Raw genomic sequence first — 26,819 nt, forward strand, 5'->3', positions numbered from 1 at the left:
AAGAGCCTTTATTATCACGGTCCAGGGGAAGAAATGTCAATTCATCAAACTGAAGAACCATCTGTGCATAACTAGAATATTGGCATGGCATAATCCAGATACAGTGGTTCCTTAATTTTTTTTTTTAAATGTCCTTCAGTTTATTTTCCTTTCACAAAACTTACCTGGCTCTTTTCCTCTCCCTCTTACAATCTCTTCCAGTTGGTGACCTCCATGAACCTGACCCTCTTCCATCTGGATTTATCAAAATTACCCTTAATGTGAACAAACAGTTCCCAGGAAATACCAATGAGCCGAATCACTCAAGGAGATCGATGTTTTGCCTAACAGATTGTCAAAGATCAACTTTTCATAACACTGGTTTGGCAAGGTAGAACTGTAAATTAGAAAAGAGGGAAATGTGTCGATATTTTTCAAATTTTAAAATGCATATAGCTTCTGACCAGCAATCTCATTTCTAAAAACTTATTTTTCAGGCATATCCACACATGGGCACAAAGATGTGTGTGCATGGAAATTAATTACAGCAAAAGATTGGAAACAATCTAAACGTCCATCAACAGAAGACTTGTAAATTATGGCGAATCCATGAAATGGAATACTGTGCAGTCTCTGAAATCAACAAGGCAGCTCTATACGTACCAATATGGCACAATTTCCTCGATCATATGGTTATGTGGGGGAAAAAAAAAGCAATGTGCAAAACAGTGTGTATAGTATGCTTAGTGTATATGTATTTGCATAGAATCTAATTGGAAAAAAATACAATAAACCATCAGCAATGGCTCCTTTGCAGAGGAACTGGGGGCCGATACCATGGATGGGGAGACCTAATTTTCACTGTATGACTTTTTTTTCTTAATTTCTATACTGTACAAATGTATGAACTGCTTGAAATGTATAACTAAAGAACATTTGGAAAAAACTGCTTTGGTTTGTAATGCAGAAAGTCAGTAACTATAAGAAAACACAAAAGAGGACTGGAGGCAGGGAAGGAAGAGAAAGACGCAGGGAGGGAAGAGAGAGATGCCAGGAGGGAGGTAGAGGCCAGGCTGCCCCTGGGGGGATTGCTGGAGGCCCTGCCTCCCTCTTGAGGGTTCCTCTGCTCTCATCCCGCCGGAACCCACATTTCTTCCCTGGTCTTCTCATTTCCCCTATTCTCTGACTTTCCATTCATTCTTCTCTCCATTTCTAGCCATTCTCCTCCTAGTTGTCAATTCTCACTTCAATTTCTCTGATCCCTTGTGTTCTGCCTGCCTCTAAGTCCCCTGCAGGAGGAGGCCCAGAGCCAGCCCTCCGGTTCCTGGTGCCAGTATGTGGCCGGGCTTGCCAGGTACGTGCGCGCTGTGTGCACCCCGGATGTACAGAGTGTGAAGAAGCAGCATTGCGGTTAACAGCCCCATCTGCCATCCGCCCTCTACTAGAACTCAGAGGATTCGTCAGAGAGTTGTCTGTGTTGTGCTTCTTTTTTAAGCCCAAATACCACAACGATGAACAATTTATCTGCCCATGGAACAGCACTGGACAGCATGCAGAAGAAATGGGGTTTAGAAATCTGGAGATGTGCCTTGAATTGGGAAGAAGGCAATCGGGTGGGAAGTCCACCTGAAGTCTCTCAGAAATGGAACAAGGGGCAGGCGGAAGAAATTGGATATCTGTGTTGAATATCGCCCAGAGGAGCGTCAAACATGGAGGAGGATCCCCGGAGTGGTGGGACACCCTGTAATCCCAGCAGCTCGGAGGCCAAGGCAGGAGGATCACAGGCTGGAAGCCAGCCTCAGCAACTTAGCAAGGCTCTAAGTAACCTAAGGACCCTTTCTCAAAATAAAAAATAAGAAAAGAGCGTGGCAGGGGGCGGGGATGTGTCTCAGTGTTTAAGCACCGTTGAATTCAATCCCTGATACCAAAAAAAAAAAAAAAAAAAAAAAAAAAAATGGAAGAGGAGAGAGAGGCTAAGAAAGGAAGTGAATACCTCCAACTTCTCAGCTTAATGTATTTGTTGGATTTAATTTGCCTTTCCCTGTTTTCTCTTTTATTAAAACAAATCTCTTGCTATTTTTATAGCTCTTTTCAATGACACATCCTTAAAGGTGAAGCCCAAATTCTATTCAACGATGCTCAATAACTCAAATTCCATCAAACATCCTTCAAAATACTTTTATAAGTCACCGATGTGCAGTCTTCTAAAAACATACACATTTCCCCTCTCCAAACCCTCCCATAGACTAGTTGGTTTTCTCTTGATATTATTTTGAAATGCTACAGTATTCCACCAAGTCAGGGAGTTTTACAAACTTTGTCCACTTTGAAAATAGACACATCATTTTCATTATACATGGAGGTTATTGAAAAAGTTAAAAGTAAACCAATGACGCGTTTATTTGGTCTTAAAAGATGCCTTGGCAGTTTCTGGGATGTGGAAATCTTTCCCCACTTTTCTTGCAGAGACTCTCTAAGGGGAGGTGAAACTGCTAAGCCCTGCCACACCCTGTTAGAGACATTTCCAGAAAAGAAGGTTGTCCAGAAACTGGGCCTGGTATTGCCGCAGTCAGGCCTCCTCTCGGGGTGTGGGACCCCAGCCGCACCACCTCACTGTTGGTCCATCTCTGGGAGACTCATTGCTCTAAAATCCTATGACATTAGTTCTGAGATAAACAATGAAATAACAGGAAAGCAAACATGGAGGACAATGAAGAGAAGAGTTCGGAAAGCTTAAATCAAGCCTGGGTCCCAGTCAGAGACAAGAAACGGTCACCCCATTTTTCTTTTTTTCTTTTTTTTCTTTTTTTTTTTTTAGGTATCTTACAGAGATAGGAATTAAGAGAGACCTGCCTCCAGGTTCCTTCTTCCACCTTCTGTGTTAATCACCTGCAATCATCTCCAACACATAAATAGACACATTGAAAAATACCCCCACCTCATCAGGTGATTGAGTTGGAATTCTGGAAATCTGAGAGCCCCCGAGGACATCAAGAGATGAGGAGGAAAGGGAACAGGTGTGGTCCCTAAATTACGACTGGAGCTGCAGGCTGAAGCCAACAACAAGCAGGGTGACTGCAGAATGATGGCCCACAGGACAGCCAAAAGGTGGCCTCTTAAGACAGAAGGTTCCTGGAGGTAGTACTTTTGGTCCAGGGAAGGAATTCTCCAGAAAGGAAGAATTGAAGAAAACAACTTTTCGATGAGACATTGTCTTCCTCTGCCTAGACTCAGAGACGAGGCCTGCCATGATTAACACCAGTAGTGGCCAATCTGAGGTGAGTTCCCCCGCTGACTACAATCCAGCAGGCTATAGAGGTGGGTGGGACTGAATTACTACAACCATGGATGTTACTGGGTTTTCAGAGATTTTTATTCCACATTTAAGAGATTTACAGGAAATCTCCAGGCAGTTAAGTTGAGGGGCTGAGCTTGTCTTTCAGCTGGCTGGAAGCCAATCATGTGGAGGGTAGCTTTAATTCCTGGGATATGGAGTCATATAGTCAGGAAGCAGCCCTGACCCCAGTAAGGTCGGTGTCATGGCCAACTACCCTGGGCTCAATTTAGAGACATAACTATGGCAACGACTGTGCCCAATCGGTTATTAGAGGAGATTTATTGACGGATATGCTTGAATAGCAGAGCCATTAATTGCAATTACCAGACAGGACACTTTGTTCATCTCGGGGAACTGAATGCCAAAATGCCCTAACAACTTTAAAATCCCATTTGCTCTTGGGCTCTCTGCTGGCCTCACTGCACCTGCTTCAGCTTCCCAGTCCTGGGAGGGAGAGGAGAAGGGGCTGAGATGGACATGGCACCAGCTGGAGAAAATGGCAAGGACTGGGCGCTGGGGCACAGCTATAGGAACCCCATACAGCTCCCATAAGATCCCTCACAAAGGCAAGGGAGACACAAACGGTCCCAGTCCCACTGCCTTTTCCCTGCGTCCCATCAACAGAGTAGCAAAACACCTCCTGTCTTTGCTCTACCAAGTCACACTGGTCATTTTCTCCAAGACACTCTGGGTCCCCACGTGGCCTTCCTGTGTCACAGGCTCTGTTCACTTGATGGGCCCACAAACCTGGAAAAAGCATCCCTGAATTTCATCCTCCTGGTTTTTCTCAGGGCAGATTCCCCTGATCTCCCCCTTTCTTTAAAACAGAAATTCCTATCCCTTCCCTGCGCCCTCTAGTCCCTCCCTCCACTCTCATTTCTTCTTAGCAGAGGAAATGTGCTGTGTATTGGTCAGTCTGCTTACCTGCTCATTTCTCTCTCCCTCACTAAAGTCTAAGGCCCACAAGAGCAGATTTGGCCCGTCCTTTCTCCCACTGTATTCTTAGTGCCCCATATAGCGTCCAGCATACAGTGAATATTCAAGACATGTTTGTTGAATGAATGAGTGACTTAATCTATGCTGACAGGGACCATATCTACCAAACTAAATCATAACTGTCCCCAAAGCAAAGATTCTTCCGATGCTTGCTTTTGTCATCAGTACCGCACACACCTTCTGTGCTTTAAGACTTAAATGGGCAAATGAGAAAGACTGTGAATTGCAAACCTTTCTGGGCCTCAGAATGAGTAAAAGGACATTTCCCACCACTTTTCAAGGCATAGTAATACATAACACTTCCATTAGACTTTCTATAGGGGCACTGAACGTGCACTCTCCGGGGTATTCATTCCTAAAACTGACAGGATACCCTGTGAGGTGGGGGATGTTATTCTTTGTAAGTAAGAAGTGAGCATTTGGGATTGCACAACCAGAAGTGACAGTGACAGAGCCAGACACAGAACCAGACAGTCTAGACCTGGAATCTGTGCCTCTGTGCTACGCTATTTCTCTTCACTTTGAAAACTAGGAAAACTATAAACGTAGAGAAATACCCCAAAGAGAGAGTACTTTGAGCATTACACTCCCTTGAGTTTACTTTTTATCTTTTAAAGTAGATGCAAATTACAAATCTCTGATCCAGATTAAAATGTCACTTGAGCAGGGTACATGGTGCAGAACAGTAATCCCAGTTACTCAGGAGGCTGAGGCAGGAAGATCACAAGTTTGAGGTCAGCCTGGGCAATATAGCAAGATCCTGTCTCCAAAAAAATATATCATTTCAGTGTTGATAGGCAGGAGTACTTTTGATTAATGACCTGAATCAAGTAACTGGAATTTTTCATACACAACACTAATGCCCACTTGTATTAAGTATTAGTTAAAGGAAGAATTTCCTCAGTGGGTCATACAGCCCACATAAATATAGCCCATATTGTCTCCCATTGGTTCTGTATTTTACACAATTAAATGGAGCGATTTGGCCAGGCATGGTGGTATATGCCTGTAATTCTAATGATTCAGGAAGCTGAGACAGGAGGATCTCAAGTTCCAGACCAGTCTTTGCAACTTAGCAAGGCTCTAAGCAACTTAGTGAGACCCTGTCTCAAAATAAAACCAAAAAGGACTGGGGATATAGCTCAATGGTAAAGCGCCCTTGAGTTAAATCTCTAGAAACAAACAAACAATCAAAATGGAGTGATTTGGCATTGGGTTTATTAACCTGAAGCGCTACAAGAATCTCAGTCACTTATAGTGTCATTCATTCATTCATTACTGTTTGTTTATTGATTGGCATCTATTAGCGCCAGACACTATGGTGGCAAAATGTAGTGAATGAACTCCCAAAAGTCACCATTGCAGAGCAGGAAGGAGGTTGACCTTGACCCAGTAAGAACACAAATAAACTACAAAGGTCAAGGTGTTAGAAGGAGGTAAAAGGATTTAACCTGGCCACAGAGGTCATGGAAGGCTATCCTGAGAAAATAGTTAAGGCCTGAAGAAAGATAAAGAAATTACCATGTGAAGTGGACTGGGAAGAGGTGGCATTTGGTGCAGTTGCAAAACCAAAATACACTTTAGGGAAGATGGGCAGGTGTGATGGAGATGAGGCTGGAGCAGCAGCCCCGAACATCAGGATGATCTTGAAGGATGGATAAGGGCCTAGAAGTCATTGGAAGACTTTGAGGCTCCTTCAGAAAGGGAAAGCTTCAAGGACTATAGCAGATAAGTGCTCACCAAAAGGTCCATGTATTAAAGGCTTGGTCACCCGCCTATCGTGCTCTGGGGAAGTAGTGGAACCTTTACAAGGTGGGCTCTGGTGGAAGATAGGTCATTGGGGTGTGGCCTTGATGGTAATATTGAGACATTAGTCTCCTACTGTCTCTTTCTGCTTCTTGGCTACCATGGAGTGAACAGGCCACCTCCAGCACACCCTGTGTCACCACAGGCACAAAGCAACAGGGCTGAGCAACCATGGAAACACTAAGTCCAGATGCACCTTTCCTCTTTTCCAAGCTGATCTCATATGTGCCTGACAATAACAGAAAGCATAAATCAAAGGGGTCTAACACAACTACTTAGCTGGTGAAATTGGCAGCCTTGTATATTTCAGTTCTGTGCACTCTCCTTGCCTCAGCAGGAAACTGAAAAAACACACTGAAGAGAGAGAAAGGAAGGTCAACAGCAGGGGCTGAAATGAAAAGGATTTCCCAGCCATCTTCAGATAATCAGAAATTTAAATGACAAGGGTATGCATCCTGCACGTGGTACACTCAGGTCAGGCTTCACTACCCTCAGCGAACTCTGCACGGTTCTGCAAATGGCCTGGAAACAAACCTCTGAGTTTGATAGCGCTGAGGGTCAACTCACAGCCACCCATGGAGATGGGTTCTATTTTGCATTGCCTTTACTAAAACAGAGAAAAAACACTATAAGGTAGCTATTATTCTTGTGCTGACACCAACATTATTATGCATCGGTATAGCAGGGTACTAATTTTAATCTGAACAAAAATCACAGAATTTTCATGCTGAGAGGAACCTTAAACATCATCTGAATATTTGTGCATTTTTGCAGTATGTTCATAGATGCTTTCATGAATAGTTTATTTCTTGTTAATATGCATGTTGGGAAAGCCCTAAATAAACTGTGTGTTTTTCATGGGCTACACCCACATGCATTATCTTTCAAGTCCTCATTATTACCACCTAAACCCCAGCAGGACACACACACACACACACACACACACACACATAACTGTACCCAGATGGTGCTCAATCAATACTATTAGCTGATTGACTTATAGACCGATAGACCAACAGCTGCCTCTGAGTCTGATGGTCAAAACCATAAAACTGAGAGATTGATTTCGTGAAATTTGCTTAAAACATAGGTAAAGATGAAGTGCAGTGCCAAAATTTAGTCCACTGAATACTCAAAAGAATTGTGGAGAATAAAAACCAGAAGGAGCTAGAACCTGATACCCAGCCCCTCTCCATGCCAGCAAGGCAGACCTGCCAACCAGGGACCAAACGGACGAGGGTCAAATGGGAAAGTCAAGAAGGATGTCACATGGCTGGCTGAAAGGTCAGAAGAGAATGAGTGTATTCAGCAAACCACAGGGTGTTGCCATGTTAGAAGGAAAGTAAAAGATGACAGCCGAAGCCGCTTCCAGCTTTTTCCTTCCTTTGATCCATCAGAGTTGCCCTGGCCACCCACCAGGTTCACATGGTCCAAACAGACATTCTGGAATGCATCAGCCTGTTAGCACTCTTACTTCTCAAAACGCGGAGGATGTATATCTAAGATTAAACCTGTAGAAACCAACCCCTAGATGTCATTGTTGCTGCTGAAATATCAAATCTCGAGCCTCCGAATTTTTAAATCTGAAGAGATAGCAGTGTTAATCTGAATAAGCCATTTAAATAATGCAAATTCAATTCACTTTCAGTGTTTCAAAGCCAAGTCCAAAGTCTTCTGGACTTCTTAACCAAAATGTAACTAAATCTTAGGGTGTTAGCATACATTCAGTTGCCAAGAAAATCCGCATTTAAGAAAAATAGGCTGAAAACCCACGTCGTCATATGTGACATTACTAACAAGCTCACATCAAACTCCACGACTCCTAAGCTGATTATAGAGTAGCTCCGTGATGCTGTCCCTCTCCTCCTCTTCTGTGTGTCCTCTGACTTCTGTGCTGCCTCTGTCATTGGTGCACTGGTGTCTGGAGCCTTGCAAATGACAACCTCAGTCAAGGGCGTGCTGAATGAGTCAAGTGCTTACTGGCCCTTGACTTCACACCTTATTTCCAGTTAGCCATCAAATGCTCCATATTCATTGTTCAGTGTCCCTTGTCTCCATCTTTTCCTTCCATTCCATATTGCACCTGTCTCAATCTTTGCAAATATAATAGTGTTGTTTATTAATCACGCCGTATACTGAGTCAGGTTACCTCAGTGCCTCACGTACATGTTATCCTTCAAACTTTCAACAGCCCTATGAGTATTGCTGTCCCCACTTTACAGATGAAGTGAGGCATAGAGAGGTTAAGTAACTTATCCTAGGTCACACAGCTAGTGGGTGCTAATAGATTTTGAAGCTCAGAGAGAAAACCAGTCAGCAGGCTGGATTCTTGGGTCCTCTCTCAGGCCTACTCCAGGTTCCTAACTGGTTGTCATTTTTTTATTCTCTTTCCCAAACCCCCAGGCCTCCATGTGATACCCTATCTTTCCAAAAGACTGCTTTTGAGTAGGTTTCCCAATTAAATACATACCTGGGAGCTTGTCTGCTAAATGAAACCAGCCTTTCATCCACTCACTACGTATTTACTGAATGAAGCTACATTCTAGGCCCTGTTCTAGACCAACGGGGAATATCAGTGAATGATATTGACAAGCTCCCTGGGCCTACTGGGACCTGGGTCCCACCAGGGTAGAAATGCTAATGCAGTGATTGCATTGGTAATGAACGAGAGTGGAGCTAAGTGCACCAAGATGTGTGAAATAACGCAAGTAGAGCCCCTAGCACAGGGCCCTCCACCAGCACGTCCCTCCGTGGAGCTCACTGCCTGTCTCTGCCTGGTCCAGCCCCAGCTCCAACATGCCCTTCCGGCTGTAGCTCTCTCTGCTCCCCACTCCAAACCCAGAAGGGTCTTCACTATCCAGACAGGTGCCCTGTGTCCACTCTCACTTCACACCTCCATTCTTATTGGTCCCTTTTCTCCCAAGCTGACCCGTTCTTGAGCTTTTCTCAGGCTTCTTCCCACCATTGGCTGACCATCGGTGTCTCCCTGCACGTGATCCAAAGGTGTGAGAAGAAAGAAACGGGCAGGTACAAGTGGCATAGATTACACAGGAGCCTGGACACCTGCTCATAAAGCTTCCTTGCACCCTGCAACCCTACTCATACCTGACACTCAAATGCCACTCCCAGCAGGGCCCCCCACCTTGTAGCTTGATGGGGCTTATAATGAGGTCCAAAAGGGCTTGCATTGCAGGAGGGACTTTCTGTGCGTACTACACGCATCTCACTTGCTTTTTCTCTTTCTCATTTGTGTCTCTTTCTCGGTAAAAGAAGCATCCCCAGAGGTCAAGTACTGTACCATGTGCCCTGTGCTGGGTCTTCCATAGTATATAAGAGGCTCAAAGCTGGAAGACCACAGAAGGTCCTCTACCTCCCAAGACTACTTGCTCTCTCTTCTTATCTATCCATTTCCTAATGCCTTTAAAAGCAAGAAGTGGTACTCTTGGCCAAATGACAATGATTCGAGCGGCTCCTCCTCGTCTATCACCTCAAGATGAGATGTCAAAATAACAAATGACATATTTTTAAGCTACATGGTTACCCCTTAGGTAGGCTCTCTGGGTTTGATTAGCAGTTACTTCTGCTCTTAGTGTCTTTCTTCATCATCTTCTTCTTTTCATTTTCTTCCTTGGACCTTCTCATCAATAAAGGTGGCTGCTTTAAGGAAACTGCTTCTTCTCCAGGGAGAAGTTAACAGTATCCTATTACAATCAGATTGTCTTGTTCAGAAGCAGGGGGTATTACCTGTCAACAGGGTTTGGGACATAGCAAATAGCTACCACCCATCCCAACTGAGCTACTACATGGATCTTGGGCAAATAAAGTGGCAAAAGAAGAGAGCCCTTTGGAAGCCTCCGGATCTCATTTTCATTCCCCTTGCAGAGAAGAGACTGGTTTTATTGACAAAGACGACTGAAAATTGCCTGCGCGTTCCAATAACCAGTCTGCGTTGAAGCAGAGAGACAGTCTGGCGGAGGCAAGCTCCCTGCTTCATCGCGCAGCTCTGCTGAGCCACGCTTGCTGCAGCACAAGTCTGTGGCATATGCAGACTAGACTGAAAGGAGCCTCCTGTCGTCCCCAAAAGCAGCCTTCTCCACCTCCACTCCCAGCCTGCTGCTGCATTTCCTGGATCTCAACCATAAATCAACATGCATTCAGGGAATCTTTGCCAGAAACCAAACTCAGACTGATTCAGGGACCCCCGGGTCAAGCCTGGGTTAGCTGGGCAAGGCCAATGTCCCACTTCCCACTGGAGTGCTTTGCGGTTTGACTGCACGTTCCAGATAGGCCACTAGATGTCACCACCATTGATTCTTGTCCTTATGCCCAGGTCCTGAATGTAAGACAGCCCCAAGGCTAGAACTTCAGACTGAATTTCACTGTGACCTTGATTGCTGGGCTTCGGTACTTGATATGACTAACCAAGCTCTTTTGTGGGCCTTTTCTAAACCATTTAGCATCTCAGACCCAAAAGAGCACAGCTGAAATTTACACAAGACCCATCCATATCTGCTAAAGCAAACCCCAATTCTTGCAATCAAGTTTTCTACTCTTTCTCCTTTTATTCCTTGTCATACATGGTTGCTGTGTTGCTCTATATTCTTCTATTTGGGCCTTCAATAAGAAATAAATTCGTATGTATGCCTCGTAGCACCGGGGATTTTAGATGTCAATAGGCTGCTGAAATAACGTAGGTCTGTGGCTTTTAGCAGAGAATGAATGACAGACGGATAATTTATGATGATTCTTGAGACCTGAACTGTAATTATGAAGTATTTCTAGGTGTATATTCAGGATGCAAAGAGTATAGAATCCAGAGTTAGTGTTAATTTATCTCTGACAGCTGTATATATAATAATATGTCATGTCTTTTAATCTTACATTCCTCTGACTTATATCAAGCAATCTTTTCATTCATTAATAAAATTAGGTCTTGCTATTATAAATAATGAAGTCCCATTTTGAACCCAAAGAATTCCTATAATTAAACTCTGTACTTCCATATACAAGACATTTGAATTTAAAAAAAAAAGGATAAATGGAACTTCTTGTTTTACAAGCAAGGTGAAAACATCAGAAAGATGGAACCCACCTGCTCACAGTCCCCACGGAGCTAAATAGCAAAGTCTGGAATAATTTTTCAGTTTATCTTCTCAGCTCACACTACTATGTCCTTTTCCCTTTTAGCAGCCCACCTGTCTCCTCTCACCCTTCCTCCATCTTTCCTTTTTTTTTTTTTTTTAAGCAGTGTATTTTTTAAAGGTCATGATAAAAATTACTGCTAAAAGAAATACAGGCTACATGTCTCATCCAATTTTCTGTGCTATGCCAAAGACTTACATGATTAATCTCTTCAAAAGAAATCTAATCTAATCTTCTTACACGGAAGACAAGGTGTCCTTCATAAGTTTCAGGGCTGGAAACAGGTAACTCTCCCTCAAGTTTCAACTGGTTTAGTGTCCCATTCAGTTTATGGCCAGTTATCACCTTGCAACTTACTTAACATCCTGTCCTTAGTGTTCCCAAAATTTAAACAGTGCTCTGTTTTAAGTTGTAAAGCACTATGTATTATCAGACTCCCTGGCTACTTTAGGAGATACAGACCCATGATACTTGTAGAAGAAGTGAAACCTTTAACCTTATCAACTAATTAATGGCCCCAAAGTAGAATAATGAGGTGTGTGGAGACAGGGATTCAGTTATCTGGGTCATCTCTCATCTGGAAACAGAATCAGATTCCACCGAATAGGTGCTAGATAACTGAGTAAGCAAGTTTCCTATCTATAACACTAAATCTTACTATGATTGGTTAATTAAATCATGATAAATAACATTCTGTGGCAGGTGGAAGGTGCTGGGAAGAGTTTAGATGATTTGTCCACAAGTTCAGTTGAACTACACCTGAATTTCTCTTCATTGCTCTTACTTAAAAATGTTTACTGTGATTTTCTGAAGAGTTCTTTTACAGGAAAAAAAAATATGGAGGCTTTTTGAAGTTGTCTACGTTTTTCTATCAGCTTCTGCTTCTTATACCTTGTCTCCTAATTCTTCTATTAACATTCCTTTCTGCCTGTAATGTTTTATTCCCATGGCTCTGCCTCTTCCAGTTCCAGAATGCCAGCAATAGCTATGCCGTGCTGCAGTAACAAATAGCTCCAAAACCTCAGTGACTTGCTTACCCAAGCAAGTCACTATCTATCATTGATCAGCTGGGAGTTCAGCTCACCACCATCACTCTAAGATATAGACTGACAGAGTGACTTTGGCAATTATCAAACCAGAGAGAAATTAATTAAAAGTTCCAGTATGGGGGTGACACCCCTCACTTCCACAAGCAATTCATTAGCCCATACGAGTCACGAGTCATATCTTCAAACACAAGAGAACCAGAAAGTTCATCTAACCATGTGCTGGAAGAGAAACAATGGAAAATAACTGGTGAATACCAGAAATAACCCCCGGAACCTCAGATAAAGATTTATTTACTTTCTTTCACTTGTGGGTTTCCCAACACTCAAATTCAGGTGTATTTGTAGCCTGAGATTCAGTAAGTTGAATTATTGACCTAGTTAACAACGAATATAAATTTTATTGTGTATTTGGGGTCTTCCCCCTATGTACTCACTTGACAGCCCATCCTGCTTGTAAAAGCCTCTAAATATATCTGGAAGTATCCAAAAGACATCTCACCTAACAAGTCCAGTCCATTGCTATGAGCAGAATCTTCAGTTTTACTTCCTTTCCTTTGTGGCCCACCTGCTGAATCTAGACTCAAGGATTCAGCCTGTGTAACTCCTTATATACCAAAGCTGCCTAGTTTCTTGGTGAAGTTGGGTGGAATACTTCACTCCCATTATGTCTCCATGTTAGCAGGGGAACCAAAACAGGGCTGCTTATACCATGGTATTTCATGAAACAGATCAAATGACAAATACTATCAAACCCTCAGAGGGCTGAGATTGTGTTACTGAGTCAGAATTAATCAATTCCGATCCTACAACCCTTGAAAATTCTCTGAAGCAAATAGATTTCCCAGGGTCAGCCTTGTCCCTTAGCAGGCACACCTGAATTAAAGCCATGGACCCAGTCAGGACCTCTATAGTTTAGCTCCATCAAGAAGTATAGCTCCATCAGAAGAAGTAACACAAATTCACAGACACAAGAATGAAAAGAATGTCAATGGCCACTGTTGAATGCCAATTACGGGGAAAGTAGACTGATAAAGTTAGCACATAGTAGATCTAGGCGTCGTGGGAAGGCTCCAAAGTAAATAACGCGACGACTTTTAGACCTAGAGGGCTCTGACAGGGCAAGGAAGGGGACGTGAGAACCGGACAACGCCAGCGGAACCCGCCGCGGAGCCGGAGACAGCAGCAAGCCAGTCCTACACCTACTTCGCTCCCCTCCAGCCTCGGCAGCCCCCGCGGCCCGGATGGCAGAGGGCGGGGCCTGATCGTTGCCCCGCCCCTTCGCCCGCCACTCGGGTCACCTGACCTGCCCGCGGCTCACGTGATCTGGCCCTAGCGCCGCCATCTTGGAGCTCCGGATGAGGCGGGGGAAAGAGGGGGAAAAGAGGGAAAAGAGCCGGGAGAGAGGTGGGCGAGGACGCGAGCGAGGGCACGGCAGGGTCCTGGCCGGCCAAAAGAGGCTCGCGGAAGCAGCAGCCGCCGCCCAACCGCAGGTACGGCGCCCCGGGGCCGCCCCTCCGCTCGCTGTTAGCGCCGCCGCCGGCCATGTGCATTCTTCCCTCAGGCCTCCACCGGCGTCCGCTTCCTCCTCAGCCGGCTGACACCTTCCCGGTGCTTGCCACATGGCCCAAGTTCCAGGTCCCCTTTCTGTCCTCCGAGCCGTTCACAGCAAGGCCTGCGGAGACCCGGCCTTGCCCTGCAACTGGGGGTGGGGGAACCTGCCGCTTCCTGCATACTGTCTCCAGCTTGGCGCCCCCAGGCAGGCCTGTCTGAGGCGTTGCTCCCTTCCCCCGTGCAAATGTGATGTCGCTTAAGTCAGTCAGGATGGAGCTAACAACTGTTCTTGCCGCATCTCTTGATTACTTTTCTCAACCCCAATCGCCTCAGCCCCTGTATGGTGCAATAAGAGCTAGTACAGAAAGCAGCACTTCAGGCCTTTCGTACTTAACATCGTTCATTTCAATGGAATGATCTCTCCAGAGATCATTGGGGAAAGTGTCCACCTTTTAAGACCTGGGGGCATTCGGAGTGTATGGTTTGTGTGGAAGACCTGGATGATTAATTAGGCAGTCAACCCACCCAACCCGAAGGCTGCCTTTTTTTTAGTTCCTGCAGTGGACTGTAAATTCGCTATCAGACTACATTGCTCTTATCAGGCAATTACTGGATTTATCACCTCCTTGAGTTTGTACTTTCTTAAGTACTCCATTCTGACTCAGTGAATGGATTGTGTCATAGATTAAAGGAGAAAGTCTGGCCCTTCATTTCTTTACCACAGTAAGTGGTTGAAAATTAACTTCAGAGGAGGCCTGAAACGTGTTTTCTTCCCGAGCAGTGAACTATTTTATTGAACTATAAGCAATAAGTTAGTCGTTTTCTAGATGAAACCAATAATCATTCTTTGACCTTTAGGTTCATACTAACTAGCATAAGAAACAATAGCCAAGAAATGTAGGACCAGGGGAGGAAATTACATTAGAAGACATATATAGGTCAAGCCATTGTGTCATATTTTTTCATACTGCCATTCTGCCCACTGTGCTTGTACAATTTATGTAATCATCTCTTAGAACTGTATTTTGGTTAAGGTTAAAATAGCAATATGAATTGTATTACTCCATACTGATGTCAGTAAGACAAACAGTGTGTTGAGTCCATTTCATACAGTCTGAGGTAAAAGGAAATATACAGTCAATTAGGAGAAGTTTCCAGAACTATTTTTTTCTAACTTCTGAAAAATCCTCACATGTACTTGTTGAATTATGTTAATTTGCACCACATAATTAGATTGCATGAACATTCTTCTAAATTTCTTTTTGACATTGAGTATTGGAAAATTTTTCACTGCCCAAATTAAATCATTACTTTGTTTCACCAAAAAAGAAATGTTTGATACTGTATACTTTCATTCTTGGCCACAGCTGGATTTTGAAGATTGATCCAAGGGACTGTATTAATTTCAGAAATTGATTTGAAAGACACTGACTCTACCACTTAACAGCCATGTAACCTTGGGTAAGTCACTTAAACCTCATTGAGTTTCCATATTTATAAAATTGTATAACACTACTTAGCCTATCCCAAAAAATTATGAGGAGCAAATACGTTAACATGTTTGCAGCCTACCTGTAAAGGGCTGTTACTCTTCAGTATGTTCTCACTGAGAATTGAGAGGAAACTTATTGTGTTAGGAAAAGCATGGATTTAGAATAAGATTGTCCTGCCTGAGTTCTAGACCTACCTTTCTTTCTTTCCTTTTTTTCCCCCCTTTGGAGGAGGGGGTGGCACCAGGGATTGAACCCAGAGGTACTTAACCACTAAGCCACATCCCCAGCCATTTTTTAAAATATATATATATATGTATATATATATATATTTTTTTTTTTTTTTTTTTTGAGAGGATCTAAGTTTCTGAGGCTGGCTTTGAACTTGTGATCCTCCTGCCTCAGCCTCATGTACCACCATGCTCAACTGTATTCCATTTCTTAAACAGTGTGCTGCTTTACATCTGTAAAGTTCTTTATCTGCCAAAAAAAGAGGCTGGTATGACCAGAAATTACATGAGTGTTACAGAAAATCTACATAGGCTCCCTAGACTTGCACCTCAAGGGCAAGGAGTTCCTCAATCGTTTCTTAATAGTCCCCTGCACTGTGCTTGGCACATTATAGGTACTCAACAAATCAGAGTAAATCTGAATATTGGTTAATGTTAGTTAGACCTTATGTCTTTAATTGCAGCTGCCAAATTAGAATATTCCCTCAGGCTGGCCGCCAGCTAAGAAATTCTAGACTATGAAATTCATGTATTCGTGATATTTATATTCAGTTTTTTTCGTAGTGGCAATTAATAATTAATTGTGCTAAGGAGATTTAAGTCATATAAATTATAGCTGACATAAGAAAGGTAAACCTATATAAAGCATAAGCAGTTTCCAGGTAACTCTTTAAAGCAGTTTATAATTGAAGGACCTCTGAGTCTATCCAGCTCCACCCTCTTGTTTTATATCTGGATGATCCAAAACCTACAGAGATAGTGACTTGCCTGAGGTCACACAGCTAACTAAGGGCACTATAGAGGAAGGACCCATGAATTTTTGTCCCGTTTGCTTTTGATTGGAGCAAAATAAATGTATTTTAAAATTATGAGACTCTGAAAAAAAAAAATGGGGGGAATTGGCCTTTATTTCTGTTGCACAATTTGTTTTCTAGTTGGAGAAGAACAAATTCTTAGTCTGAAAGAGAAGATTCTTTATGTGATATTGTACTGTTTTTATGTATACATAGAAAATTACAGCCTTTTCTCCAGGCCCATGAATTGTTCAACTTGATTTCACTTACAATAACCATACTACTATAACTAAAAGGATCTAATTAGATACACAAATATACCAAATAGCATATTATAGGAAATAACTTAGCTCAACTTTTCTTGGGTAAGGCATTAATTCTAAGCTTCTGAGAATTTACTATTGTCAAGGAAGATTTAAGAGACTCAGCAGAACAGGTTATAGAACTTTTCTGGTGTGGGATGCAATTTTGGTTTATTTGTAACAGTTTGATATATTTGATCTAATGTCATTTCTAATGATTTCATACAAGCAATGGATTTTGCTTATGCCTCTAGTATTCTGTCCTCAGAGTGAACCTTCCTATCCAAGCATTTTGATCTTTTTGCTAACCCCTAGATAGCATGCTTATTCTCACTTCTAAAAATATTATAATGTTATGGCTGCCTTTCTTGTCAATCTTACCCTTGTATCAGCAATATTCCAAGGAATAAAATGGCAAATTTAAATTAGATTAATGCAAGGAGGGTATATTTACAAGGATACTATTAATAAAAGTGTTGGAGTTATGTAGGCAGAGCACAGGAATAAAACAGTTATTGGGAGCCTAGCAACATCAGAAAGGAGAGGCCCCAGAACCAGAAGCAGTCTTATAGAACAGTCTGTCTGGAGAGAAGTGACTGTGTTGAGGAACATAGTCCAAGACAACTTAGAGGCAGGGAACTAGGACAGTGAATATTCTGTTCTCACTCTGCTATATCCCTGGGATCTGTAATGACTCTCTATTGACAGAATTCAACCAGAAACCAGAGGGCAGGTGAGCCTAATGATGTAATCCCTCCTGGGACAGAATGCAGATTGGAGAGGAGAATATAGAGTAAATGGATGACATATGGCACAGTGCCCATCCTTTGGGAGCCAGTGTACCTCTTACCTCTTCAAAAAGCCTTTTCTTACCTTCCTAGCCCAAGGGAGCTCCTCAGTCTCTGTTAGGATTTGGCTATTAACAGTTGCCCTCTGATAGTTTTACCCTATATATTATTACATTGTTCAAAAGCTGTTACTTAATTCTTTTAGCTTTTCAGCATTTGTCTTAGCCACTCAGTTCGATTTAAAACTATGAGTCCTATGAATGTCAAGTGGTTCCATTTTTCCTGTGACTTTGTGCTTTGCACATAACACTTTTTTTTTTCTTTTGGTAACTTTCTATTAATGAAAAATGTAGACATTCACCAAGTGGAAAGAATAGTATAATGAACTTCTGGGTACTCATCACACAACTTCATTCACAGATATTGTCGTTTTTACTTTATCCCCACCTTCCTCATCCCTACGCTGTCCAGGTAAATTTTTTAGATTGTGTTTACGTCCATCTCTTAAAGTCCAAGGATAGTATTCAAATGATCCTTGTTGTAGTCATTGTTGTCACTGGGACTGTATGTATACTTCTTACTTTCATCTTTTTTATTCCAATAAACTTTACTGTGTTTGATGTGCTCTATATGTAGATGGGTAGATAGTGATGTAAGTATAGAGAGCTATAGATGCAATTGTATGAATGGTCTAAGTAAAATTTTTTGTCAGAATTTGAAGAGTTGGCTTTAAGTTAACATCCCCTCTGTATATACTTTATTATGAGCTATTTAGCCTTTTTTAACAACTTTTGTCTTAATGAGTTTACTTGTGTATTGATTTTGCTTGTGGACCCAAAGTGGCTTCTCAGGTGTTTCCTGATGTATTTTATGTTGTCATATCTGTTTTATAGCTGCCATTACTGTACTTTTCCCCAAATGTATGCAGCATCTAAAATGAGATACTTACATAAATGTTCAGGGAAAATTGGAGCATCTGCTGCAAATTTCCATTAGCTCCTAATGCCTGAGCAGACATAGCTTTAAAAATGTGTTTTGATTCTTTTGTATTAGTCTTTTTCTTGAGATAAAATGAACTCCTCTTCATTTTCCTTTTGTTTTTTTCCCAAGGATCACACTGAAATATCCATGGGGAGCAATTTGCATTGCTCTGTCTCCCTCCTATTATGTCATTAAGTAGAAAAGAGATAACATGAGTCACCTTTGCAACCCTGTGGGTGTGCGAAGGCTATTGAGCAAACATTCACTCTTAACCTCCTGATTATCAGTCAGCCTACAAGAATGTTACATTTCAAGGGAGGAGACCTTTGGTCTACAGTGGGGAGCCACATCTTGTTCAAGATACTGAATGTTTGGGGATTCCTGTTATTAGATGTGTTATGTAACTAATTTGCATGAAACATTGAATTGATAGAAATAAAGCCCCAGTACCGCAAAAAAAAAAAAAAAAAAAAGCCTTAAATTAATGACCCAAAAAGTAAATCATTGGTCACATGAAGAGCCAAAATTCCCCTTGGCCTAAAAATGTGCAATTCTAAGGCAGTAAAGTGATTTAGGAAGTGACAAAGGGTTTTTCCCAATAAACTTGTTCCCCCATTTATCTCCTCTTTAGCAACTTAAGGTTGAGAGTAGAAATCTAAAAAGGCTTGTTCTTTCTACCTGAGAAAGATGAAAACAAACTAATTCTTTGAGAGTTGGTGTGGGGAGAAGAGTAGCTGAAAGTCCACTGGTCTTTGGGAACAGGGGTCACTGTCAGTATTGTAATCATGGTGGAATGTACTCCTTGCTGTGAGGTAGGTAAGAAGCAGACCCTGAGAAGAAAGCTGATTCATAGGACAGAGTATTAGCAAGGAGGGAAAAAGGAATACTTAAGAAGCCAAGAGTAAAATGTTTGCATTTTTGCCTGATGTGGACCTAGATATAGAAAGCTGGTGTGCCAGAAAGAGTAGAAAATAAGAGGAAAAGCTGTATTGCTGCCAAAGTTGATATGGGCAAACTAGCACTGAAGCTGGGTAGAGCACTGGTGGAGGTCTAGAGGGATGGGTTAGATATGATCCTGGCAAGGGGCTGAATGGCCTTTATATGTTGATTCAGCCCTGTGGGGAAGAAGAGCCATGATTCATTACCTAAAATAAGAACTGAGAGTCTGTACTAAAGTTTAAGAATAGCATGGTCTTTGGTCTATAGCTAGTGCCACTAAAAATTTTGCTGGCATTTATTGTGTGTTGTGAGTAAGATTCCAGAATGCACCTAAATGTGGAAAAACAAAACGTGTTGCTGGAAAAAAGCCTAAACTTAAAAATGTGATCCAAGTCAACAAATTAGTCTCACTTTAAGCCAAAGGAAATGTTTGAAATGAAAGTGCTGCCAGGAAATATAGTCTTGAATATATATTCAAGACTTAGGCAGAAAAATTTATGAGCATTTTATGTTTAGTGACTTCCAAGGACATAATGCATTATTAAGACCCTCAGATAACCCCTTCGAAGGACCGTTTATTTCTGGACCTTAAGCACAACTGGAATATCAACTTTTTCCTTCTCTGATGGCCCTTTCCCTTTCAGGAAAGAATATGCATGTGGGTATGAGTAATAGTTGGCCACTAATACAACCTCTAGAAAAAAACCACAGCATAGTTTGTGGTTTATCTTCAGGAAGATAAATCAAAGGAAGTAAAAGAAGGAACTAGGTTATTGCTTTTATTTAGTTTCATTTTCATAGTACTTCTCAAAATTCACTGTGTCCTTTATTGTCAGTGACATGATGATGTTTTCACAATTTCAAAGGTTTAGGAAGGAAAAAATTGTGATTTTTAGTGAAAAATCTATAGTTACATTTTGGTTTAAGAAATAGTTTCTCAGGAATTGTGTGACTTCACAGAGTGATGTTTCACAGTAACTTGAAGTTACTGAGAGTGGCTCTGTTTTTGTTTTTGACATTATGCATAAGGGGAGGAAATACTGATTGGGTCCAGATAGATGTTGAAGGCAAAGATAGTGAAGAAAGAAGGAAATAAAGATTGTTAAAGTAATTTCCAGAGGAAGAAGTGAAGGATGACAAGATCTCCATCATCAAACTTGATAGGAGGTTGCATTCCAAAGTGAATTCTAAGCACTTTAACTCTAGTTTGGGGACAGCCAGGTACATTGATGTGGAGCTCCCAGCTTAGAAAATATTTATATTACCTTAGACACTAAAATCGGCATGTATTTCCTGAATTACATACCTGTACTTATCCTGTAACCTGGTATTTCTTACTCTTGTATGTTATTCTTCCAGATATGGAAGAAGGCAGCAGTATTGCCATGTTGATGCCAGATACAGGGGAACAAGAAACTATACTGACGGCTGAAGGTGTCATCACTCCTTCATTAGAAATCGATGAACAAAGAAAAGCTAAAGCAGATCCATTAATCCATGTTATCCAGAAGTTAAGCAAGATAGTGGAGCATGAAAAGTCACAAAATGTCTTCTGATTGGGAAAAAAACGCCCACGTTCAAGTGCTACAGCACACTCTCTTGAAACCCAAGAACTTTGCGAGATTCCAGCAAAAGTAACCCAGTCACCTGCTGCTGATATTAGAAAAGCTGAGATGTCACAAGTAAATTTTACCCCTGACACTCTTGCCCAGAATGATGGGAAGGCTATGTCTTACCAGTGTAGCCTTTGTAAGTTTCTGTCATCCTCTTTTTCTGTGTTGAAAGATCATATCAAGCAGCATGGTCAGCAGAATGAAGTAATATTAATGTGCTCAGAGTGCCATATTACATCCAAAAGCCAAGAGGAACTTGAAGCTCATGTGGTAAATGACCACGAAAATGATGCCAATAGTCACATCCAATCCAAAGCCCAGCAGTGCATAAGCCCCTCCAACTCCTTATGTCCGAGAACCACTGAAAGAAATAATGAAACCATTCCTGACATCCCAGTAAATGTGGACAGTTCACAAACTCATACTGTCCCAAACCGCATCCGTGACTGAAATGGGTAGGAGGAAATGGTATGCATATGAACAGTATGGCATGTATCGATGCTTGTTTTGTAGTTATACTTGTGGCCAGCAGAGAATGTTGAAAACACATGCTTGGAAACATGCAGGGGAAGTTGATTGCTCCTATCCAATCTTCGAAAATGAAAATGAGCCTCTTGGCTTACTGGATTCTTCAGTGTCTGCTGCACCTGGTGGGGTTGATGCAGTAGTCATTGCTATTGGAGACAGTGAACTGAGTATCCACAATGGACCATCAGTACAAGTGCAGATTTGCAGCTCTGAACCATTGTCGTCATCATCTCCTTTAGAACACAGTGCAGAAGGGGGAGTAGACCTAAGTCAGTCAGTTACCCTTGACCCTAACGAGGAAGAAATGCTAGAGGTGATCTCTGATTCAGAGGAGAATCTGATTGCTGATAGCCTACTTTCGTCAGCACAGAAAATCATCAGCAGTAGCCCAAATAAAAAAGGGCATGTTAATGTGATAGTGGAGCGTTTACCAAGTGCCGAAGAAACACTTTCACAGAAACATTTCCTATGAATGCTGAAATTGAAGAAGGGAAAAACTTGAACCCAACAGAAGCCCAAACTGGATGTGGCGAAACTGATGACATTTATCATGCTGACAAATGTACTGTTGACATCGGGGGGTTGATCATAGGCTGGAGCAATCCAGAAAAGAAAGACAATGAGTTAATAAGTAAAGGCTTAGCTACTGATGAAAATGCCCCACCTGGCCGAAGAAGGACAAATTCTGAGTCCCTTAGACTACACTCATTAGCTGCAGAAGCCCTTGTCACTATGCCTATAAGAGCTGCAGAACTAACAAGAGCCAATCTTGGACACTATGGGGATATAAACCTCTTAAATCCAGATACTGGACAAAAGCAAGTAGATAATCCACTGGCGGCATATTCAAAAATGATGTCACCACTTAAAAACTCTTCAGATGGCTTAACTAGTTTTAACCAAAGCAACTCTACCTTGGTAGCACTTCCAGAGGGTAGACAGGAATTGTCAGACGGACAAGTAAAGACAGGCATCAGCATGTCCCTACTCACTGTAATTGAAAAATTGAGAGAAAGGACAGATCAAAATGCTTCAGATGATGACATTTTGAAAGAATTGCAGGACAATGCCCAGTGCCAACCCAACAGTGATACAAGTTTATTGGGAACCAATGTGATAGAATATATCCCTAATGCTGAACGGCCCTACCGTTGCCGCCTGTGTCACTATACAAGTGGTAACAAGGGTTACATCAAGCAGCATCTACGCGTTCATCGACAAAGACAGCCATATCAGTGTCCTATTTGTGAGCACATAGCTGACAACAGCAAAGATTTGGAGAGCCACATGATCAACCACTGTAAAACAAGAATATACCAGTGTAAACAGTGTGAAGAGTCCTTTCATTATAAGGTAAGCATTGGTTAGTGAACTCTTTCAGAGAATTTTAGAATTCCAGAGTGAGGAAGGAACTTTCTTGATTTGGTTCAGCCACCTCATTTTATAGAAAAGGACAATGAGTTCCAGAAAAGTTTGATAAATTTGCCCAGGAGATCCCAACTGATTAGTATTGAAGTTGGGACTGAAATCCAGACCTTCAGAGTTTCTGCTCCAGAATTCTTTCCCCAGCTTACTGCCTCCTTAGTAGTCTTTATACTTACTACTTTAGCATTTTAATGTGCATTATATTTTTAAAATGTTGATTTCATTTGCAGGGGAATGTAGAGTGTACAGTAGATTGACACCACATACACATTGACTTACTTAACTGTATCATCCTCACAAAAATGTCTTTTTCTTATCTTACCTGGCCCCCAAATTCAAGTCAGTCATTTTAGTTGCTATACAGTGAACAAGGATTTATATCATTGTAAAAGGGAAAGTGCTTTATATTAGACTTATTAAAAGAGCGTCCAGTAGAAATAAAGCCACATATACTGTGTTTAATGGGCAGTTTAAGGAACTTTCAAGGATTATTTATACTGTCTGATTTTCATCTTATTGTTGACCTTAAAGGCAGGCAGCTAGTATAAAATGCTCTTCGTTTTTTTTTGTAAAGGAAATATGCATTGTATCAATCCTTGGTTTAGAACTTCAATCTTGTAAGATGTGGTAAAAATATATCTTAACTGGCCAATTGGATGTAGACTTTTCCTGTCCTGTCAGATCACCCAGAGTTGGTGGTGGTGTTAAAAAAAAAAAAAAAAAAAAGGTAATCAAGAATAAAAACACCGAGAGTCCCTGCTACTGCTTGGATACCCTTATGAAATTCCAAGGAGGGTATCCAAATAGACTGTAAAGGCAAGTTCTGGGGGTTCTTTAGCTGCTATTGTACTCTTGATTTGTGGAGTAGAAATAGAAGAGGATATCATCAGATGAGCAGTTCTAATAGGTCCTCTTATGCATCTAGTTGATGTTTAAAGACAGAAATTAGCATGAAGTTCAGTGGTTACTGTTTGAATTTATTTTTGTGAAGTGTTGCATTTATCCTGACACTCTGCTCTTGCCAGCTCTGGGCCTTCCAGAGTGGTTCAGCCAGTGTGCATATTGCATGGTTATACACCTCTTAAGAAGAGATCACTTCCTTTCAGAGAATATGAAAAGAGGAACCGCTTTTGTGATGAGATTATGACTTCTTCGATGTATTCTTCCTGTAAATTGTGAAATGTGTCAATCAAATGTTCTTTTAGCAAATTTTATTATAAAATATTGATAATACGTTCTAAGTAGTAGGACATGAAAGCAGTTAACCCTTTCTTCCACAGCCTTCTAAAATTGGATGTGTATTTTTATTGAAAACCTACATATTAATTTCTCCCAATTTTTTAGAGTCAGCTGAGGAATCATGAGAGAGAACAGCACAGCCTTCCAGACACCTTGTCAGTAGCAGCTTCTAATGAGCCAAGAATTTCCAGTGATACAACTGATGGAAAATGTGTTCAGGAAGGTATCTGTGTATTTTTAAATACAGCTGCAATGACTAGTATATGTAGTTAAAATGCCCTTACTTGTCACATGGGTTATTTTCAGAACTAAAGCATATATTATCCTCTATTTTTATACTGTGGCTGTGAGTAATTATTACCTTTGCTCCTAAAAATTTTCAAGCACTAAATGCAGTAAATTAGTACTAGGTCCTAGGTAAGAAGAGCTAGATAGTAAAGACTCAATTTAAACTATGCAGGTAGATATTACAGTTAAAATTTACACTGTCCTACAAGAGCCAAGCTATAGCATAGACCTCAGAAGGTGACATATCAGCAAGCCAGAGAAACTGCAGCATAGAAAACAAGCCTCTCCCTCTCCCAGTACCAATTGACCTCCAGCAACATAGCTTGCAGATGGTAGGCCCCCTCCTCAAACTTAACTGAGCTTTCCTGCTGTGATCTTATTCTTCTCTAAGTATGACTTCCAGATTTCATCTGCATTATTTAAAAACACACACAAACATAAGATCCTTTTATGTACTAGTTAGGTACCAGTCAGCCAAGTTTCTGGTAATAGGAATATTAGAATCAAAAGATTAATTAGAGTTCCATGAAAAGGCGGATGCCACATCCGGAGAATTAGGGATAAAGTGTAATAAGCTGTACTTCCTTGCATCCGCTCACTTAAATTGATATTCTTTAAATGTCTCAAGTGTGGTACATAGTGTTTATGGGAAATAAAACATATTGGGGTGACTTTCCTTTTTAGATTTCCCAAGAATTAAAGTTCGAAACAACTGCAGAGTGAAATGTTTACCATAATGTTTCATTAAATTATCTCCCAGAAAACATAACTGATTCTACAATGTTTCTGAAAGAACTGATTTTGATACCACTGTAGCACCAAAATTCCCTTGTCAAACAGATGTCATTCCTGTAAAACTCTCCAAAACAAAAGGAGTTGATGACATGGCATCTGTTTCTGCAATAGATGGCTGAGTTAAAACAGTTTTGTTTCCTTTTTACAAAATAGCCCTAAATGCCTCCTTTATTTTAATTCATTATGTTTTCCATATCGCCTTTAAAGGAGACATTAAAACATTAGAAATGATTGGACCATAAATCCCTAATGAAGAATAAAGTACTACTCAGTAGCGCCACCTGCAGTTAAATACCAGTGTTGGAATATGTCTTCTGGCACCATCTAAAAAAGCAAAAATTTAAATCTGCCTGAATGGGTAAATAAATTAAAAGTCACAATTTTAATAAAAAAGATTAAAAATATCGTTTTAAAATTAAAATAACCATAACTTTACAGTATTAGCGTCTGTCCACCATATCTCATCTTGCAGCATCTTTTCTTTGTGGGTTATACTTCATCTAAGAGTTAAATGTATGAATTTTTAATTGTTTGCCATTCTTTCCTACGTCTACATGGCTCCTGGGCTATGTCATAGTAGTGTAAGACAGTGCAGATAGCCAATAGCTTCCTCCACCTGGATAGGTACTTTATTAATGCAGTATTAGATATTTTTAAATCTGGTTGACAGACAACAGAACAACTTTCAGCTGATGGTTTGTTAAAACTTCTTTAACCACTTAGTGAACTTAATTAACAAGAGGAGATGTATGTCTCCTTTGGTTCTCCTTTGGACTAGGACCAAAGCATTTTTTATTACCGCAGATACTTCTGGGCATGCTTTCAACACAGAGTTCCAGTGTGATTGTACTTCAGGCATTCCTTCATCCTAAAATCATGGCATGCCCATCTAGAGCAGTGCCAGCTGCTGGAAGTACAGTGATGGCATCTTTGCCCTTAAGGAACCCAGCGCAGTGAAGAAATCAAACTGGACTGATGGGTATATCCTCAAAATCCATCAGTGCTCTAAGAATCAAAGCAGCTTCACATGGTCTTTCTTGTTGAAATTCAGTTAAATTTTCCTTTCTTGGAAATCCATAATTTGCCAAGCCCTGGGGTTCTGTGCAAACAGGTAGATACTTACCCTCAGAGAATCCACAGCTCAATAATAGGGCAGACTACCCAGAGAAGTATGAATGTACATACTTTGGGAAGGAAGAATACAGGATTTGCTAAACCATGCTTGAGATTCTAGTATTTCCATTTTGTAGATGAGAAAATTGAGACCAGAAGAGGTAAAATAATTTATCCATAATCATACTGGTAGTAAGTGGCAGAGCAAGGACTAAGCCCAAGTTTTTGAACTTTAAATCCAATCTTTTTTTCATTGGAAACATTTGCTTGAAGTAGCACGGGCTCTCATTCTGTGCTATATTAAGTTTTTCCATCTGTCAGTTTTATTAGTTGTCATTGATCTGTAATATTTCTCACACAAACCATTATCCAATATTTCACACTTCATTTTTTCAAGTTTTTTTTAACTATATTGGAACAGCGCCATTTATAAT

At 41.1% G+C, this 26,819-nt stretch overlaps 1 protein-coding gene and 1 long non-coding RNA gene across 2 annotated transcripts in view; one reads left to right on the plus strand and one right to left on the minus strand.

The window, feature by feature from the left end:
* Positions 1-13,656: 13,656 nt before the first annotated feature.
* The window catches only part of Znf507 (zinc finger protein 507), a 40,820-nt gene continuing 27,657 nt past the window's right edge, over positions 13,657-26,819 (plus strand). Inside the window, 6 exon segments of the mRNA XM_047527149.1 lie at positions 13,657-13,799; positions 15,228-15,321; positions 20,744-21,426; positions 21,428-21,989; positions 21,992-22,878; positions 24,295-24,412. Coding sequence (XP_047383105.1) covers positions 20,746-21,426; positions 21,428-21,989; positions 21,992-22,878; positions 24,295-24,412 — 2,248 coding nt within the window. The 5' untranslated portion in view covers positions 13,657-13,799; positions 15,228-15,321; positions 20,744-20,745.
* LOC124966040 (uncharacterized) overlaps positions 22,001-26,819 on the minus strand; it is a 39,417-nt gene continuing 34,598 nt past the window's right edge. The window contains exon 3 of the long non-coding RNA XR_007105315.1: positions 22,001-22,118. This is a non-coding gene — a long non-coding RNA (uncharacterized LOC124966040). The remainder of the gene's footprint in view (positions 22,119-26,819) is intronic.

The sequence above is a fragment of the Sciurus carolinensis genome, chromosome 16, assembly GCF_902686445.1.
Source record: "Sciurus carolinensis chromosome 16, mSciCar1.2, whole genome shotgun sequence".
NCBI classification, from domain to species: Eukaryota; Metazoa; Chordata; class Mammalia; order Rodentia; family Sciuridae; genus Sciurus; species Sciurus carolinensis.